We start from the raw sequence: 20,467 nt of genomic DNA, 5'->3' as shown, positions 1-20,467 counted from the left end.
GGCATCCCGTCACAAGAAGCCTTGGTTCCAGAATAAATACTGCTTCAGGTCACTGAAAAGACTGGAAAGTTTGAGGACTAAGAGAAGCAACCAGAATAACCTCATAATTGAAAATCAAAATCATGGATCCTTTGGCTGGTGTGCTGCCTTTCTCTGGTTCCCTCATATCYGATATTTCATTCATTTCTCACATAAGCTTTCACCTTCCTCTGCTGTCTSTCCAGCTCTGTTTTCCTACGGTTTGCCTTCCATGTTCCTTTGATTCATTATATCTCTTCCCAGTCCAGCCCATATTTATGTTCCTGTGATGCTTTAAGGACCTAGACACGATCACAGCTTTATATGATCAGGCAACATGAAGACCAAGATAGACATGACCCTTCTCRAAGAGTTACAGTCAATGAATTCACTACCTGCCTGCTCGAATTTGCCTATATTCAGGCACTGCACCATTTTTAATACAAACTATTATTCTCTCACCACTTTTAACTTGGATGACCCCCAATGTGTCCCAATGACCTCGATCAAGGAACTCTAACCATGTTCTTCCAAGACCTGTCCTGAACACTGATTTCTGACCCCACCTGATCTTTTCTTTCTTTCTAGACAGTTATCTTATTATCCTTAGAAGCCCTTTGTGGCTGGAAGGGTGGCTTTCCAAGGCCTTCTAAGTTGCTTATACAAACCTGGCACTCCACAACCAGTAAGTATCAGCCACACAAGAATGATGAATTCCAAAAGGAAAAAAATCTATGCCAACAAAAAAAAAAAATATTGTTCCTCTAGAGGGATATATTTAATTCTGTACAGCCAAATCAAACAAACATACTGTAATCACCAGAAAGAAATCTCAGAAACAACTCAGAACAACAGCACAGAATAAATAAATATGGGCTCAAATTCTTGGAGGAGCAAGATCAGCTTTAGAGGAAGAATAGCTTTTTGCTTAATAACAATGTGGATAGTGCAAACTAAACAGAAGAAATTAAAAAAAAAAAAAAAGCCAAATATCCTTTCTTTCTATACCTACTAATTTAGATGATCTAATATATGTACCAATATAGCTGTACCAAATATGTACAGCTATAACTATGGCTCCAAAGTACAAATGGACACTTTCTATTCCATTAAGTTGTCATTTTCTGTGAATAATCTACTCAGTTTGAATAACCTACTCAGTTTTTACTAATCCTTTTATCCCCCCTATCAACTGCAAAAATAGCATGGCACTGGGACACCAGCATGACATATCTACTGGGAGCATCTATTCCAGGCCTCGTGCAGGCTTGTTCACAAAGTGGTACATGGACCTTACGGGCCGCAGTTCTCAGCAAGTGCCACTCTCATCTGATGTGACAAGGCAGATAAGTCTGAGGGAAGCCTGAGGGATCATCTCACCTGGCCACTGCCAGAAGCTAATACTGTAATTCCATACTGTAGGAGAGCACAAGTGAAAAGGAGTTATTTATGGAGGAAATAAAGGAATTAATGAATAACTTACAGGTCACTGAAGATTAATTTCAACAAAGAGGAATGAAGAAACGGCCTTTAAAAACTTACAGTTCAGTTTGCATCCTCATAGCATATATTGAAAGGGAAAAGGAACCGAGCCACTTGATCTCTGATGCTATATATATATATGCTAATTTGTCTCCCTATTCTAACATATTTTGATGGGAAAAGCACCGTTTCTGACTATCATTAAAAAATTTTAACAGCTTCTCACTTAGTCAAAAATCAATTCAGATCTAGAAGCTCCTTCTCAATTTGAAGTCAAACTCGCTTTCTAGCATAAATAGAAACAAATCTTGACATTTTATTCTTGGAAAATCACAGGACATTTATCCAGGTTAAGCAACCTCTGATCTCTATTTAGAGCTGAAAAACAGAATATATTTTTATTCTTCTGTGCAAATCAATATTTTATTTGAATTCTTCTATTTTAAAATGTATAAACTCTTGGGCCAGTGATCTTTTTGAAGGACAGATAGTGATTTTACTGTATTTCCTTCTTATTCTGTTTTGACTGCACCAAACTGATTCACTTAAGCATCCTGATGACAAAGTCTTTCTTCCCAGCAGGCATCAAAATACTTTTTGCCTGGTTTGGTAATAAAGATTCATTGATTTGGAGCATAATTTATTTCCTGTAATGTGATCCTACAATGGAATCCCCAGCTGAGTCTTTCAATCATCTCCACCAGGGCAGCATTTTTGCCCCTTATTTCTGTACCCTTAAAAGATGCAGCTATCCTAAGGAAGATCACATGTTCTTCACGACCATCTTGTGATTAAGAGATCTTTCATTTGCAGTGAGTTTATGATACTTTTTATATTAACTAAGATGACCATTAGCTAATGCTAATTAGCATGCCATCTGTTTGCAAAAGATTTATCAGCATATTAGTATAGAATTGGATTTTCACACTGCTTGAAAAAGTAGAATATTTCAGGCAGTCTGCCATGTAAATTATATTTAAGTACCTACATATATACAAGGATAGATAGATACATAGATAGATAGATGCTGATCCTTGGCATTTACAGTTGCATCGTTTTTAGGAGAACAGGAGTTCTATATCTCTCTTTCATCATACGGAGACTTGACTTACATTTTCAAATGTTTCTAATTTACTTATTTTTCACCCAAAGATGCATTACATTGAATGATCTAAGAATAAGCAGACTAAATGTTGGTCCTTAATTCCTAAATGGAAAAGTCAAACTACCTACAATCAAACAGCCTACAGACATTTATGGCCTTTCTTACTGATGTGTACGGCAGCAGAAAATAAAATTCACAAAAGAATGTACATTATAAAATAAGTGGAACACATCTGTGACTGGGTATAATTGCCAATTATGCACAAAACTTCTGAAAATAAATCTTTCAGGAATCTCTTTCCCTAGGACTGTATTTTCCCTAGGGCTGTATTTTCAAGGGCTTCCAGTTTGATCTCTTCTTAGCATCCAGTCTGGATTGATATTTGCAGTTATTAACAGATGAAAATAAAAAAAAAAAAAAAATGGGAGCACTGTTAGGAAATGCAGTAAAGAAAGTATCTGCTGTTTCTACACCGAAGAAAACAAAAGGTGAGTGCAGCGCAGTTGCTCCTCACAGAGTGCCAGGGGAACAGCTTTCCTTCGGGGACAGCTTGAGAGCAGCGCCCTACTGAAGCTCACCAGCGTTTCAGAAATGCCAGCTGAGGTATTTAAGACGCACAGCAAATTTCCTGCATGCCATTTACTAAGTTCTTTACTGGGAATATTAGTCAGTGAGGAATATGATTTCTATTACCACAGACACTGCACATGTTCCAAGTTCCCAGATATTCATTCCTTTTTGTCCACGGAATGAAACCACAGGCTGCTCTACAATGACTAATCTCTTCATAGGCAGGAATAACTCAGCATTTTTTTTCCAGACTGCATCAGACATGATAGAAACAATTACATTAGGATTAAAACTTTTAAAATACCTTATGCTTAAAAATCTGACCAAAAACCCTGCAAAGCTTACACCTGTTTCTTTCCTGTCTTTTGCAYTTGTTATATTTTCACAAGGGTGAAGACAGGAAGATGGTGAAGGAAATGTTTRTATCTTTTGGAAGTTGCTTGTTGATACTCAACTACCAGATCAAAAATGGGGAGTTCTGGTGAAATTTKTCCACTTTCATCATACCTGGATGAAAGGAGGCAGGGAGAATTATCCTGCTACAGCGAGCAGTAAGAAAAGGATTAGGCTCCACTACATGGCTAGGACTTCAGAAAGTTCCCTGGAYAACCTCTATGAAGTTTGCACTGGTTCCCAGCAGGTGCCATGTTTTACCAGGAGTGTGTTCATATTTTGCTTTGTTTTTTGTATGAACTTATGCACCTTTTCTGATAAAGTCCATTGACCAGGACTGCCCACCGCTGCAACCAATATTGCAGGCAACAACAGAAAACAAATGCTCTCAGCCTGACTCCAGCTGCAGATGTCAGATTCTTTAAAATTCTCTGAGTCACAGTGATGAGCATACAGACAAAAAGGTAAGGTAAGACCTATCATTTTAGTCCCCAAAACAGAGATTTAATTATACCAGAGCATCGGTCTGGCTCTGATTAAGGGAGAATTTTCACTATCTGGACCACATCTGCAATGGAGAGTCCCTCATGGGTGTCCAAGCACCTTTGTGCAAAGGGTCGAACTAAGCAGCATGTTGCACTTCAGCCTCAAGGACAGCCCCAACTGGAAATCTAAAGATGCAGCTTAAATAACATGCTGGCCTTGCCTTGCCTGAGTGTGTTGTATTTCAGCAACACTCTCAACAACTTGAGAGTCTCAAGGTTTCCTTCTAAAGGACTGAACACCTTGAATGTGGACAGACAGGAACATCCCTGCAATTCAGAAGCTAAAACATTTCCTGCATACAGAAGGGAAAAGGGAAAATCACGATGCTTAGGAAAGAGAGAAAAAGTAATTTGCTACAGTAATATAAATGGGCATGTATAGTTCACAAGGCAAGCTTATGTCACACAAGACATTGCTAGCAGGGATAAAACATCTCCTTTTATCAAATCCAAGTATCACTTTAATAACTTCAGTTTCAGGGAACCTTTCACAGTAAAAAAGATACACACATTTACATGTATTTTCCTGGGAAAGGATTTAATTTACAGGGTTCCTAGCCAAGATTTAGGGCAAGAATTCAGAGTCATTCTCCCTAAAGCTAAAGAAATTTGAAGAAACTGCCATTGCTGAGAGAGATGTCAGCTTCTGGATGGACAATTTATTTACCTGATAAGATAAACATTTTGCTTCTACATGACATAAGATAAACATTTTGCTTCTACATGACAGCATCTTTAAAAGACTTAACAACCTACAGCTAATGAGCACTCAAGAAGGTTAATTAAAGTGCCAGCATGGTTTATATCAAGATTCCCATCCCTAAGTATTGTATTCCCCATCTCCTGCAGACCAGAGCAGGCGATGAAGAGCTTGGTGTGGTAACTACAGGGATGCCAGGCATGTCCAAGCAGTGCAAGGACATCCTCRGAGGTCTTAACTCACCCTTCTTTGCTCTACTGTTTCTTAACAGGAAGAATGCCCTTAACAGTAAACAGCCATTTTCCATGTTATATATTTAATTTTGCTTGTGATAACGTAATTCATCAGCCACTGCAAGGGAGGAGCACTCCAGACAGCTATTGCACCTAGGTGCACTATTGCACCCAGGCCTGTGCCTGGGTGTTTTGCACGCACACAAGCACTGCTGCAGGCTAACAGTTCTTGCTGTCCCTTGAAATTCCTCCTCTGCTGCTGCAGAAAGTCGGCCCTTGCACAGGAATCTGGTCTGGTTCAAGACAAAATTGCCTGGCAGGGATGGTGAAGGCCAGACCTTGACCACATACTGCACCGGGGGGTTGGAGGACATGGATCAATAACTGTATGAATACGGCAAGGGCCAAGAGATGACTACAAAAACCCTGGTACCAGGAGATTCAATGGAAGAAATTGCTTCAGACAAGTAATGTCGACAAGCTGAATACCTCAGAGCACTTCCACAGCACAGCAGAGAGAGATCTGCTGTAGAGTCTCATTTCTGCTTGGTAGCTCTGTTCCCATGCAGAAATTAAATTGTCACCTCAGTCCTAGTGAGAGCGCACTTGCTAGCAGATTAAATGTCTGCCTTTGCCTTATGGTATTGCTTTCATTTTTCTGTGCTTTTAATTCTCTCTTTGAAAATGTATTTTTATTCCAGGTCTGGATGTTCTGTACTTGACAAAATAATGTTTCTTATTGTCAGAAGATTTTTCCCTTGCTTTCCCCTTACGTTTATGTTCCCATTTTAAGGGCATTTTCATTTGCAGAGTATTGCCGTTATTTTGCAGTGAATGCTTTCACTTTTCCAGCTGAGATTCAGCTGGCCTGATGCCTGGCTGGTCTGGGGGCACACACAGAWGAGCACTATTAGCACCAGGAGCAGAGCTGATGGGCAGTGCTGGTAGATAACATATTCCCACTTGGCAAGTTACAATTTCAGGTGGCTACAGACAGTAGCCCAAGGGTGGGGTAAACCACACAAGGGCCAGAATCATACAGTTGGCTCTAAGGTAGAAGCTACTTTTTGCTTTTTACAGCCTTTGTGCTTAGAAACAACCTGAAATAACTCAGCAAAGCTCAGAATTGAGATGAAAATAGGTTTTAAAATACCTCTGTATGTTGCTTTGAGAACTTTGTACCAGACTTCAATGGACCATTTTTTCCCACTGATGGGTGGAATAAATGGTCCAAACCACTGGGTGTAAGAACTGTGCAGAACCTGGCACCCTGGCCTCCTGTGTAAATACAAATTTCTCAGCAGCCCCTACTCTGAAGTGCCTGTGAGCTGGTGTCGACACAAGCCCTGGGGGAACTCAGCTTGTGCCTGCAGCAGGCGGGATCCACGGGCCGTGCTGGGCGAGCAGGGCACCCGGCACTGGTCCATGAGAGGAAACCCCCGGCCAGGTGCTGTGCAGGGAAGAGCAGGCAGCCCTGAGCAGCTCCTGCTTGTCCCGGCCAGGTCTGCAGCGGCGCTGCCTCCAGCTGACGGAGCAGCACTTTAAAACAAGGGGATATTTGTAAACATCCCGCTCACCTTGTGCAATCTCCATTTCTCTGCATCCAGCTGCCCGGTTGGAGCTGGGTTTCTAGCATTTCAGCTTTGGGTTTTGGCATTTTAGCTTATATACCCAATTTCCAAACTAATTTCATGCTGGGAAATAGTGACTGAACATCTTACATTGTACACTTTGAACATGACATCTAATAAATATAATGACTTTCCCTAACTGCTCCCCGTGATGGAGGTAACAAATAGCTTTGCTTTACTGTTTTTTTACTTCTTTACTGTTGGTGCTGGGCATTTCTGTGTAGTACATGCTTTTTTGTTTTGTTTTTCARTCAGCAAGCAGTTAACACCAGGCAACAACAGCAGAATTCCTCTTCAGGAAAGCTGCTGCACAGCTCTGTGGAGTTTCAGGACAAAATGAGCAGTAGTACCAAGATCTAACAAAGAAGAGAGTGGTGGATCAAGGCACTCCTCCTATCTGTATTATTTGGAAAGGAAAATTCCAAGGAACTGACAATTAAAGCCTCTAATTGCCTGGCAAGTATCAGGACTCTGTAACGACAGAACTCAAAGAGAGAAGGGTGCCCAAACAGTGGGTGTTCCAGCTTCCTCCCTAACAAAGAATCCAAAGCAGCAATTGCTGCACACAATCCTAACTTCAGTTTGAGCAACAATATTAAGGGAGAAAGCTCCTTTGCCTTTATTCAAAGTCTCATAAAAGAATTCACCCCTATGTAAGTGGCTGCAACAAACTGTCACTCTGAAACTTCCCCTTTCACACTGATCACCTTCAACTAGAAAAAAATAAGTCTCAGTTTTTATATAATACCACAGATGTGAAAGAGGTCAAGATCTTAGTCTCATGGCTTCTGAAGGTTGAGCTGAGTCCAGTACCTAATAGAGCAGATATAAGCCTATAATGTATATTTATTTTTAGAGAATAAAATCTTTTTGGTTCAGATTTCAGAGCTTTGTTTTCTGCATCCAAAAACAACATGGGGAGATGATAACGGCTCTCCTCAGCATTCTGCAAAAGGCAACAAAAAAGAAGTCATCAGAAGATGGACCAGTATTGCCAGGAACAGGCATCCGATGAGCCAGGATCAAGGGGCCGAGCAGACGGGGCTGCGTCCCCTGGGCCGTGTCCTGCACACACACAGCGAGATCCTGGCTGCTGGGCGCTGGCTAGGGCAGGGCTTTCTCCTCAAGGAAAGGCTTTTAGAGGAGGGTTTCCTGTGCAAAAGCAGTCTGGTTTGCTCTTTGGAAGAAAAAGGAAAAATTCTGCACACCAGGTTATCTATGATCTGATTTGGATGTTCAATGGGAATTAACCCTACTGTAATTGCATTCCTTTTCTACTGGTTCTTTAACACCAAGTCCATTTCATGAACACACTTTTTCCCTGGCACAAAGCTTTCCCAAATTACTGCTGAAGTTATTCTTTGTGTGTATGAAATATAGTAGGTGATAGTACACAAAAAGCTATAGACTGCTTATAGAAARAATTATTATCTGATACGTTTTGCTTCTTCCCTTTTAGAAAGGTGCAGACTTACAAGTCTTACTTGAAGTTTACATTTCTGCTACATAATATTTAACAAAAATTAAATATTTGAGCCCAGGAACAATCACTTWAAATATTCTGTGCAGTAAAATTGAAGAAAAATAAAGACATTAAGGACTAAGACCCAGATTTAAGGAGCAAATTAATCACATAATTTAAAAGACAGAGGCAATTTCTTTCTTTCTCTCTCCCTTTTTTTTTAAAAGTCTTGGGATATCAACCTTTTTTTTCCTTTTTTCTTTTTTTTTTTTTTTAAAGCACAGAGCCTCATATAATCACCTGATCCCTGCAGTCAGCAAAGCCTGAATATTTAAAGAGTCCATAACACTGTTAGAGTTAAGCATATAATAACGAATGTTTTCAGAGCAGAGTCTGCAAACGATTGCTGCAAATCATCTTCAACATATAAAACTACTCCAAATTCTGCTCTGCATCACCTGTTGGGATTTGTTTTTTCTTACTTGCAAAAATATTTGCCCCATAAAATTCCCAATCTGAAAAAGAAAGAAAGAGAGAAAGAGAGAAAGAAAGAGAGAAAGAGAGAAAGAGAGAAAGAGAGAAAGAGAGAAAGAGAGAAAGAGAGAAAGAAAGAAAGAGAGAAAGAGAGAAAGAGAGAAAGAGAGAAAGAGAGAAAGAGAGAAAGAGAGAAAGAGAGAAAGAGAGAAAGAGAGAAAGAGAGAAAGANAGAAAGAGAGAAAGAGAGAAAGAGAGAAAGAGAGAAAGAGAGAAAGAGAGAAAGAGAGAAAGAGAGAAAGAGAGAAAGAGAGAAAGAGAGAAAGAAGAAAGACAAGGGGCAATATGCCCTAAAATTTAACTGCATCCACCATTGGATGACAGAGTAGAACCAGGAGACTCAGCTCTTTGGCCCCCAGTGAGGTGCTCTATCCTCTCTACCAAATGATCCCCGTGATTAAAGTTAGGTTCAGTGTCTTGAGTGGAAGCAGAAACCTTGCTGRATTTACAGTAATGTCATTCCCACTTAGCAACAACAACAAAAACCCTCCTGCCTTTTTTAGGAGTTCGCAGTGCCAAGGTAAGGCTTTGCTTTAGGACTGAACCTCGACGAGAGTGAACCCACTCCTCACCAGGCAGGAGCCTTGTGTGCTGTTGGATCCAGAACAGCGTCGGGAGCTGCTAACACAGAGTCTCCTCGCAGCAGATGCTGCTGCTGGCTGAGGGCTAGTTTAGTTCAGGCAGCTTAAGGAAATACTGATGTCTGAGCTGAGACTGAACWGGGTCCCTCCAGGCCATTTCAATATGCAGTAAGACAAATGAGCATCATCTGCCATTAGTTTGAGTAACACTATGTAGAAAAAACAGAGAGAATGATAAAGCAACACGGGGATGGGGACGTTCATTTCCCTCGGAGCACTAATGCAGCTCTCTGGAGGCTAAATTCGCCACAATTTGCTGGCACCAGCATCTGTGACAGTAAGAAAACTGCTTTAGCAGGAACTGATCYTTTATCTAAGGATGCTACAGCATTTCCTCAGTTTCAACAAAGCACACACAGGTATATTTAAGATTTAACTGTACTCTCCAATTTGTTTCTATTCAGTAAATGCTTGCAAGGACATACGAACACATAGATAGCCTGTAGTCAGCAAACAAGTCTATCCCACCTTAAAAAAGTGTCAGACAATAAAATCCAACCCTGGAAATTATTTAGCTTTTTCCCAATGTTGACAGATTTCTCCCTGGATGATTTGGTGCTCAATTTATCTCACATACATTTGACTTTCAGTTGGACAAGGTTTGTGGGTAGAGACGCCTRCAATCCTTGTCTTTCCAGCATCCTTACAGCAACTTCCATGATGTGCCATGTTTCAGGGCACAGCCTGATCATCTTGTGTTCTGTTAGCCAAGTAGATTTTGCTTCTGTGCAGCTGCAGCATCTCATGTGGAGAGTCTTACCTCTTCATTCATGCAACACAGGAATGATGAGCTTGGGGGCAAACCAGCAAAGCTTACATGAAGGCTTAACATAAAGCATGAGCTCAGCTTCTCTGCTTAGTCAGGGCCTTTCTCAGGAATGATAAATGTGAAAAGCATGGAAAAGCAGGATGAGTCCATGTGGACTGAAGATACGAGGAAGTACATCTTCAGCATATGATATAAAYAAGTACATCGGGCAAAGTATTTGCATACATTACAGTGGCTATTGGACTGTGGAAGTTCATACTTTTAAATATGAGAACATTGCTTTAAGATATTCACAGAAGGTGGATTTATAAAGGTTACTTACAATTCACTCCTATTTTTGAGTACACCTTTCAAAATAACCTCTTTATTGAAGCTTACTTAYGAACCTGACAACCATAAATATGAATCCTGAATTTGCAAAGATACCCTTTGACTGGCAGCATAATTTAAGTCCTTACAAACAACAGACACCCCAGATCAAACTTGCTGAATTTGTCCTTTTGCAAATTTCACGTTTTTTCAAATCATAAAAAGAAGGACAACATGAATATTTTCTTGGTGGATATGAAAAATACCATCGGTTTGGCTGAAATAAATTATTAACAGCCCTTTACTCCTACCAGCAACTGTTAATTCAGCTGAAGATCACAGCTGGAGGAATCAGAGTGACAAATTTAAGTCAGGCATCCTAATGGAGCTGGGATCCCGGGCTCAGATCATCTGATAAATAAACGACAAGTACATACATGCAGACAGCATGCAGCATTCCAGTAGAACTTAGTTCATCACAGGGACATCCATATRTTCCACCATATGCTCGTGAGGAGTGGGGTCCAGAATCACAGTGTCTGGAAAGGGTAGGTCTCCCAGGCTCTTGACATACCAGCCAGGATCCCAATTTTGCTGTATTAATTGGTGTGCAAGCACCTGTATTCCCTCCAGCAAATTAGCAGTTTTAGCTCAGAGGGTAAATATGGAACATAACCAACTGTTTGCTGATTCAGAAGCTGCCTCACTCTAGGGAAGTTCGGCTAGGGATTAAAAAGTTGGTCTGGCTGCATTTCTTCAGAGTCCCTTCAATTCCTAGTTGTTAACCACAAAGCAGCTGTAGCACCAGAGATGTAACCATGTAAAACAGCAGTACTGATGAGCACCTAAAAACAGATGGGATTTTAATAGCCTAGCCCAGGGGAATACAATTTAGACTGAATCTGTAAAAGACAGGTGCTTTGTTCTGTCTTCTGTTCTGCTCTTCATTTACAATGTTCTGGGGACAATTAGCTGCAGCATATTTTCRTATTTCAGTCCTACCTTATCACTGTCCACTGTGTTCTGCGATGTCCTGGATGCAATGGAAATGGTGTCAGGTTGACTGCTCCCATCTCCTTGGCTGTCTGCATCATCTACTCCATCTCTGCAAAAGACAACAGCACTTACTTAATGTACTACCTTGGAAAGGGCAAAGCTCCATAGGTGGATTTGAGAAGTGCAGAGTCAGCAGAGGCCAGAGCTGGCTTTGTGCTAAAATTACCTCACTGATTTAGCCAATTTTGCTGTGTAACATGTAATTTAAAATGATGTCACTCTCAACCATTGGGTTGGGATTAGCACATAATCACAACGTTTGTTGCTGGAAACAGGATGACCATTCCCTGTGTATTCAGAGCAGAGAAGACACGGGTGTTTAGAAATAGCTCTGTAAAAAGGGCGTCAGCCAGAAATTTCTCTCTGTTTAGATTTTTTCCCTAACCAAATCCAGTGAGCCCTGGCTACACAGGACATTGAAGGAAAGGGCCTTTCTCCTGTCTCACAGCAGCCTATGTTTTCAGGACTTTAATACTAAGCCATAAAAGGGATATCCAAATAAATACAGAGACARTGTATACCTTGTACCACTTTGCGAGCAGATGGAGTTTGTTTCCCTCCTGCAATTCTCCTCAAGTTTTATTGGTCTCTCAAAACATACATTTAAGAAATAAGAAATACATATATACATATGGACAAAAATAAAAAGCCAAAACCAGATTCCAGTTCGGCAGTAGAAAACCTTTGTATTGACGCATGTCCTAGTGAAGAAAGGGTTTTATTTCTGCTTTACTTTTATTTATTTATGCTTTATGACAATTCTTGTGGGAGACCTTGATCACTCACTTTCTGGATGCTTGCATAGCACAACCTGAAGTTAGAGAATGGTTATATGACAAAACTTAATGAAGAAGGGGAGATATACAAATTACAAGTGACTTTTTGGAAGGGCAGCATGGGAATCAAATCCTAGGATAGTAAAATCAATTACTTTCATTAAATTTCATGCAATTTCTATTTAATTCTGGATTCAAAGAGGCTGAAAAATAATTCTTTAGTATTATTTCCCAGGATGTAAATCAGTTCATATTTGATGATAAAACACAGACTCTCCAGTCTAGGAATATCTCATCATGACCAGCTATGATTTTCCTTGTCAAACAATTTAAAATATTAAACAGGATAAAAAGAATCTGTTAACACTCAGATTCATAGAATAAAATTCTACTTCTGAAAAGAAAAGGAACCTTAGAGTGAAGAATTTCTACTGTTCATGTTCCCTAGTAATACTGTTCATGTTCCCAAAGTAAGATATTCATACAGATCCCAGAGATTACTTTCCTTGCTACATGTCCTCAGACAAGGCAGAAAAAGCAAAGATCATGAAAACTGCTTCTGACTACAGTAAGAAAATGTAAATGGATCCAACAAAAAGCCCACAGAGATCACACTGCTGTTAGCCAACACGAAGTTAAGGTTACCTTCTACTGTTGTTTCGCTGCTTTGCTGGTGTCTTGGGGAGCTGAATTGGTTCTTTCAGAGCTCCTTTCAGATGGATAATCCTTTCTTGAATGACTTCGCGAATATTTTTGATCCATTCCTGTTTTGTTTCAATATTGGATGCCTAGAGTTCCAGAAAGCAGAAAGACCATTTATTATATTTCCAATATCTTACTTCCTATGTAGAAGAATCATGGTCAGCTGAAGAAAATATATGATTAACTTTTTTTTGACTCTCTGCTGTTGTTTTAGCTGCTAGAATACCTGGTGGCCTCAGGAGAACTGAGAGGGTATTTTTACCAGACCTACTTGGCAAGCAACAGTAAAGCAGTTAAGCTCTGGATAAATATATTTAATGCTAGCAATAGAGAGTGCTCTGTGGAGGGAAAATAGGTTATCAGTGCACAGCTGGGAATTCCTCAGACAAAATACTACAGAGTGAATTCTTCATTAGGAAATCAGTACCAGAAGTGGCTGTCAGGTCTGGAGGTCTGAGGACAAGCCCAGTGGCAAAACTCTAAGAGCAATTACAATTCTCAGCTCAAATACTATCAGATGTGCCCTCTGTTACAGTGTGCAGCTGCTCGATCCAGATTGCAAAAGGAGAGATAAACTCAGCAAGGATGCACAACCGCATGGTCTTAATTCGTAACTGTGGTCTCCGAGCTGATTTTACTCCTGATATAGGCATGGTCCTTCTGGGAAGCACGGGAGCATATGAAGATGAGAATAGGACAAAACTGACATTTCATTTAAAGCTCCCAAAGCCTCACTTAGAAACTCTACAGGCAAAGAAAGCAAGAAAAAAGACTTACTTTCAGCACTGTTTTATTGTCTGAGGATGGTGTCCGACCAGACCACAAGGCAAATTTACAGGGATCTCCTTCAACATGTTCGGTCACTCCCAGTTCTGAGGTCTAGTGGAGGAAAGTTGGTGAGAGATTTCATATGTATGAAGCCTCTTGAGCCCATAAAACTTGACATATGTAGGTGGAAAGCGGGGGAGGCAGGGAAGGATAAGGGAACGAGATCTTAACTCTGCTTCACCACACAGAGATGAAAGAATAGCAGCAGGGGATGGCAGGGAAGAGGGAATGGTCTGAATGATCCTCCTCACATGTTCCCAGCACCCGCTAATATCTCACAGTCTTAAACCTCTCCAGACTCACTGTGAGTTTGGTTTCTAGGCATAGCCCTCTCCATTAGCCCTGCAGAGCCCAGAGCCAACCATTTTGGTGGCACGGTATTCCCAACCCCACACAGCCATGTGAGTCAATCCCCCACATCTACCTCTACCTACAAGAAACCCAGAATATTTTCTTTGAAGCCACACCTACCAGTAACTTGTTCTTGTAAACGTATTTTGTGTGTCCTGAAGAATCTTTGATCTCTTTGCTAAACACCAAAGAGATTTCAAAGAGAAACAAATGCCTCTCACGGCCTTTCCGAATGAGAGACTTGGGATCCCACACTTGGAAGGAATCCTGAAGGATCAGCTCTCCCTGGACGTCCAGGTTCTCATCAAACCCTAAATAAAGCACACACAACACATTTGCTCCTGTGCCTAGTACTGCCTCTAAACAACAGGGCAGGAAGGACTTGGAATAAGAGTGAGGCTCTCCACTGTGCAAATCCTGAAAGTACCTTAATGGGCAACCCCTGTCTCAGTGAAAATATTGTATTCTTTTTCTTTTTTCTATTGTCATGGTACAATATGCATGTTATATGTGCTAAAAGGGACTGCTACCAAGTCTACTAGTATTTCCTCAAAGATAAATATTGTAATGGGTTCAATGGTGGTTACTAAACACAGAGCTGCAACACAGAGAATCTTATGCACTTTACCATAATTTCAGAGAAATTTAAAATGTGGTGGCTAGAAGTGTCCTCTCACATCATGATTCCTTTGAGCATGCTAACCAAATCTCCAGGGGCTAGTGTGATCCCACAGCAGTGGGAAGCTGGAACTGTATTTGTAAGTAGTAAACAGTACAGTGTTTGAAACAAGCTCTCCAGGAAGTGCTCCTGACCCTCCAAGCTGCATGTCAAGAACATTCCTAAGGCTGTGGATCAGAGTGCTCAGGCCACAYGACCTGGAGGCCTGAAGGAAAGCGGGAGCTAGGAATTGCTCCCTGCTGCAGCTGGGTGCAGGGTGCCAGTGCAGCTGAGAGCAAGGTGCCCTCGCAGCCTCTGTCTCAGCCATACACTGGTCGCGCTTCTCTGCAGAGCTGGGCATTGCTCCTCCACAGCAGCCCTGTTGCTCCTCGTCCACGGAGGCAGAGCAGCAAGCAGCCCTGGTCCCTCATGTTGCCTGCTCCTGCTCCACATATTCAGAGAAAATGCTTTATTCAGAAGACTGCTTCCCATGTGCTCATCCACGCTAACCAAACCATCCCTGCATGGTTATGGTGATCCCATGGGAAAAGGTTTCCGTAGAGCTGCTTTTCACCAGACACTGCAATGAAAACCATCTTCACTGTGGCCTTACCCATACGAGGTCAATTTTCTTCCTGACAGYTTTAATTAACTAGTCCTATTGTGTTGCTTATCTTCTAGCACTACTTCCTCTTCCCTGACTATTTTCAACTCTTTTTCTTGGTTGTGACTCAAATTGCAAATAATTTTCACACTCTWATCAAACGACTGAGAAACATTAAAACAACTCTGTCCAGACTAAAATTTTCAAATTCTAGAAGTCTGCCTCACATCAAAAGCCAATAAATGATTTAACATTAGTTTTGTATCATTTTACTAATGTTTTGAAACATAAACTGTTTGGGTTCAGAAAGTCTGAACTTCTTCTTTTGAAATACTGCAACAGAGTATTTAGAAATGCTTTTATTCACTAATTTTTAGGGCCTACAGGCAGCTGAACTGATAATATGTCAGAAGAGTCTTCCTTTGTTTCAGCAAATATGTGTGTGTATATGCACACAAACCACCTATATATAAAATATTCCTGTATGTATGTATGCATGTATGTCTAAAATTCCCCAAATTCCTAGCCAGCTTTAATTTTCCAAAAATTTCTGAAGACATTTCAGCAAGAGCTAGGAAATACCTGAGAAACGTAAACCAGTCAACTGAGTTGCTGCCATGAACCTGCAGCAACTTTTTACACAAGATACGAGGAGGCTTCACTCACTGGTGAATCCCTCCCCTGCCCAGCCGCCTGCCCGCTGCTACCTTCCAGCATGCTGACGTGCATGGCATCGTTGGCCTTCTTGGGCACGCTGAGCATCACTTCCAGGCCATCTTTGAGTTCTCCTTTGCCCTCTTCACAGCAGGTCAGCAGCTCCTAAGAAGCAATGCAGAACATCTATGAAAAAAAMCCCTGAGCCATATGCAAACTCAAATTCAGATTGTGTTTCTTGCTATACAGAGCACAAAGTTGCAGCAACTTTGCTAACAGGGACAGGATAAACCTTAACTGAATCAAAAATGCTCAAACATAGTTGAGACCAAGCAGGAATGACTATAMAACATGACAAACAAGCTGCTCTCGAATGAGACTGTGCAATCAGAGGGTTTCAGGAACTTTGTCTACACTGCAGATTTCAGTCTCTGTAAGCCAGGGCTGTGGGGTCCCTACTTGAGCCGGCAGCACAGGCCACTCTTGCCCTGTCATCACTGCRCTGTACCCAGGCAGGTGGGAGAGACTCATCGCAGGAGGAGGTCCAAAGGGTGACGACTGGAGGGGTGTCTTAGCCCTCCCATTAGCTCTGGTTGCTGCAGTGCTGGCTTGTCACACCACCCGCTGAGGCTGTGTAAACCCATCTGTTCTTTCAATAACCTGGTACAAAGCACATATTTGTCAGCACATCAAAGTACCAAGTAAACCCCTTGCTAGTGCAGGGCATCACTGCTTTTGTGTACTGACAGGAAGGTCTAAAAACTTGCAAGTATGATCTATGGTTAAAGGCTTTCAAAGTCAGAATCTGTTTATTCCTTTACCACCCAGGTATTTTTTCACTTGTTATGCACTTGTTGTCAGTTTTGAAGAGGACAGTAGCTGACCAAGTTAGATCTTAAATTTACGCATTCACATGACATTGCAAAAACCTGTAACCAATTTACAAGAAAACAACATGGGAAATGTTAACTCRGAAGTCTTCTGATTAGTTTATGAATGTTTTCCCTGTTTTTCTCAAAAACAAAAGTATCAGCTCCCAAACAGAATCTGTTTATAGTGAGGGAAGCTCTGTCAAGAATCAGTGAAATCTCCCTAAGTTCTTACTGCTTGAAGCAGCCAAAGCCTCTAATCAAAATGTCACGTCTCAGACTTAGCAGGAAAGAAAGGAGAGAAAAACAATTTGATCATCTCCTTTTCCAAGTTTTGTCTTTTTAGGATTACATCTACTTGAATACCCCAAAATAAGTGAAGCAGCTGTTTTTTTTTTCTTTATGAGAGTCTTTTCCTTTACAGTATCCAATTCATTGTCACCATTTGTTGACATATTCAGGCCTGAGAATAGGAGTAGCATTGCTGCTCACAGGCCAGTGTGAAGAGGCAACTGCCTGAAGAATAAGAGGTAACTCATTAAACCTGTGAACTGCTTTGCATGAGATGACTTGGGTAGGTCCCTAAGGTACCTTCAGTAGGAGCTGGTATTTTGTGATCCTCTGGACAGGCTTGATTAAGTAAGAAGAGATGGAGTTGGCCAGACCATGCCTTTGCTGAATTTCCTACAAGAGAAAGAAACAGCAGTCAGACATAGAAAACTTGTAGCTTCCTGTCATAACTAATTTTAGTTCTGGTTCTCTGCATTTCTTTGTTTTTTTATTTGTCTTTAAATTCACATACAAACACCAATGTTGTTTGAGACCATCAATAAATTACAAAGTCCCCTTATGGCAATTTAAACGGCTGAAGCTCTGTGCGAGTTGAACTAAGGCTGTGGTGAGTAAACTGAGTTTGAATTAAATATGACTTCTTTCATGTCAACTGGTTTCTCTTGGCTATGAAGGCTGAAAGTAGAGTCTTCACATTCAAATAAAGTAACACTCAAACAAATTCCACAAATGAGGTACTAATTTAGCTGTCTACACATAAGCATCTAACATCATTTGAGAGCTCTGAGGTAACTGAAATGTCTGCRTGGGACTAACAGGTCTGACACAACAGCTGACAGACCTGTGTTGTTCGAAGGTGACATCTGGGAATAGGACAAATAGCACTGAATACCTCTAGTCCGTCAAACAAAGCACGTCCTAAATGTGTGGGTTGGTCACTGTGATGCCTTCATGAATTTCCAGAAGCACCTAAGCATGGTGGGTCTGCAAAGGGCCCAGCTGCTTCCAGGGCCATTTGGGAGCTCCTCCTCCTGAGTCCAGCTACAACASGCTGGAATTCCTTCTATCCTTGGGCAGAAGGATCCTGGGCATCCCTCTCCCCTCTACTCAGGCAGGGCAAGCCCTGGCCACCAGGATATGTTCAGTCCCTAAGGGTACAGATGGGGATGGGGAAGSGGAATGGAAAGAATTCTTATCTGCAGCTAGTGGAGAGTAAGTATTAGGTTATAAAGAGAAGCCACAGTAGGAAAAGCTGCCAAGGACAGAGAGATTTTCTCTGTGTATATTGTCTGATTTTCTGCTGAGTACTAGGGAGAGTTGCTGGGATTTTTTTTTAGCTCCAGTGTCTATCTTTTCACTGGGATGCAAAAAATACTCATTTCAGTGTTTTTGAAACAACTCTCACTAGTGTCCCRAGTAACACCCAAAGGGGAAGGGGCTCATTTGAGAGGTTAATAGAGTTTGCACAAAGCTGAGTCCCGGCTGGCTTGAAGCAGAAACAGCCTCTGCCCAGGACACGGCCGGGGCTCAGCGAGGAACCAGGGCAGCCAGCAGGGCCTCAGCTGGCCAGGCCTGCGAGCCTCCGGTGCTGCCCACGTGCCCTTGTTCTTCTAGCATATTGTGTAAGATCTAAACTATGGATTCAGCCCTTCTCCTTCCCCCCAACTCTCTGAAGAGCATGGGCTCTTCCCACCAGAATGGTTCTCTGGGGCACCACTTGAGGTGCCAGGATGAGCCCAGGGCATCCTGCTCACAGCAGACTGTGTGCAGACAGAGTGAGCTTCCAGGCTGACCAGCTGTCCCCACTGCACTGAAGCAGGAAAGCTCCTGAAAAACTGAAAACTTCTGAATTTCTTAAGCAAAGCAATATCYGTAGGGAAAAGAAAAGTCATCTTAATCTTTTAACAGACAAACTATTATTACAGGATAAATTAGAGAAGTATCTACATGTTTTAATAGACTAATACTACAGGATAAATTAGACAAGTTTGACAATTGAAAACTTGCACATAAATTTCCACCTGTATCAGCTGGTTTAATAAGAGATATTGCTTTTCTCTACAGATATGACTTCACTCATGTCTTCAGGCTATCCCAGTTTCCATAACACTGCTACTAATTGTTTTCACAATTTCAGACAAGATATACCACTTTTCTTTGTTCATTTTGCTAATCAGTTAGGGTCTGAAACGAACCCCAAAGCTACAAATTTTCCATGGATTTGGAGGTTTCAGTGAGACAATCAGGACAGCTTGTTCTCATCTCAAAGGTGGCACTTTGAGGCAATTTAGGGGTTTATTACCCTTGTAATCTTCAAACAGCCTTCTTACTAAACATATTTTTCTAGACAATTTTCTGCCTTCCTAAGGGTGTTTTGGGATCCTCCAGGTCTTGTTTAGAAGAAAAGAACCAGCCGTGTCCTTTGTGTAACTCAGGAGCCAGACTCTGTCCTGCCCTGCAGCTTGGGCAGCCCTTTGCACAACAGCAACACATCCCTTCAACATCCAGAGAAGAAGGGATTTACAGTTGCTCTGCATGAGCTTAGTCACTGAGATTGCCGGCCCAGAGAAGTTGTTGGGATTAGCCAGCTTTCTCCTTTTGCCCAGGTGTCACAGGACAGCCCAGCATAACTCCCACCAGTGRAAGAAAAACATCTCCCCTTGCAAAACAGCAGACGCTGGCACATGGGTTCTCACTATTGAGAGAGACACATCCACAGCTGGACTGGAAAAGTTTTGCAGAACAAACACCCTCTAATCTGTGTGAACAACACAAATAAACAGCCCCAAAGCTCGTCATCGCACAAACCAGCATGGCCCATTCAACAGGCTCCAGCGCCACCTCCTGGAAAAGCTTCTTGCTTCAGGTCTACTTCCAGGGAGACAATTTGGTGTCAGGACAAAGACCAAAGCAYTTAAGACAAATATGTTCTTCACCTTTCTTCAAGCTCATGTGAGGTCTCTGAATGCTGAATTTAACTGAAAGGCAATACCTAGTGGCACACACTAAACCAGAGCTCCTGATTCATATCTGCTGCCAACTGTATCACAGATTTGTTCCTTCTGAGTGGCTACATTTGTTAAAGGATTTTTTAGGTGTGTTTTGGGGACAAGATCTTAGTATTTTTTTCAGAAAGGCAACTACTTAAGCCTGTAAACTGACAAAAGAGCATGGCAAAACAGAAACCAGACAGCAAGCTTAGTTTAAAAGTATTAAAAAGCTTTGAAGAGTTTTCTCAATCTACAAACTGTGTTTGGAGCCTGCAAAAGTTTATTACCAGCTTTAG

The 20,467-nt window shown here is 41.5% G+C and overlaps 1 protein-coding gene across 1 annotated transcript in view; it reads right to left on the bottom strand.

Moving 5' to 3' along the window:
• KALRN (kalirin RhoGEF kinase) overlaps positions 1–20,467 on the bottom strand; it is a 464,489-nt gene that overhangs the window by 111,237 nt on the left and 332,785 nt on the right. Inside the window, exons 28-33 of the mRNA XM_026054352.1 lie at positions 17,482–17,574; positions 16,075–16,186; positions 14,226–14,416; positions 13,704–13,805; positions 12,870–13,012; positions 11,395–11,497 (exon numbers count right to left, since the gene is read on the bottom strand). Coding sequence (XP_025910137.1) covers positions 11,395–11,497; positions 12,870–13,012; positions 13,704–13,805; positions 14,226–14,416; positions 16,075–16,186; positions 17,482–17,574 — 744 coding nt within the window. The remainder of the gene's footprint in view (positions 1–11,394; positions 11,498–12,869; positions 13,013–13,703; positions 13,806–14,225; positions 14,417–16,074; positions 16,187–17,481; positions 17,575–20,467) is intronic.

The sequence above is a fragment of the Nothoprocta perdicaria genome, unplaced genomic scaffold, assembly GCF_003342845.1.
Source record: "Nothoprocta perdicaria isolate Ctin4 unplaced genomic scaffold, notPer1 scaffold_0, whole genome shotgun sequence".
In the NCBI taxonomy this organism is placed as follows: domain Eukaryota; kingdom Metazoa; phylum Chordata; class Aves; order Tinamiformes; family Tinamidae; genus Nothoprocta; species Nothoprocta perdicaria.
This window is presented reverse-complemented; position numbering and strand designations above follow the sequence as displayed.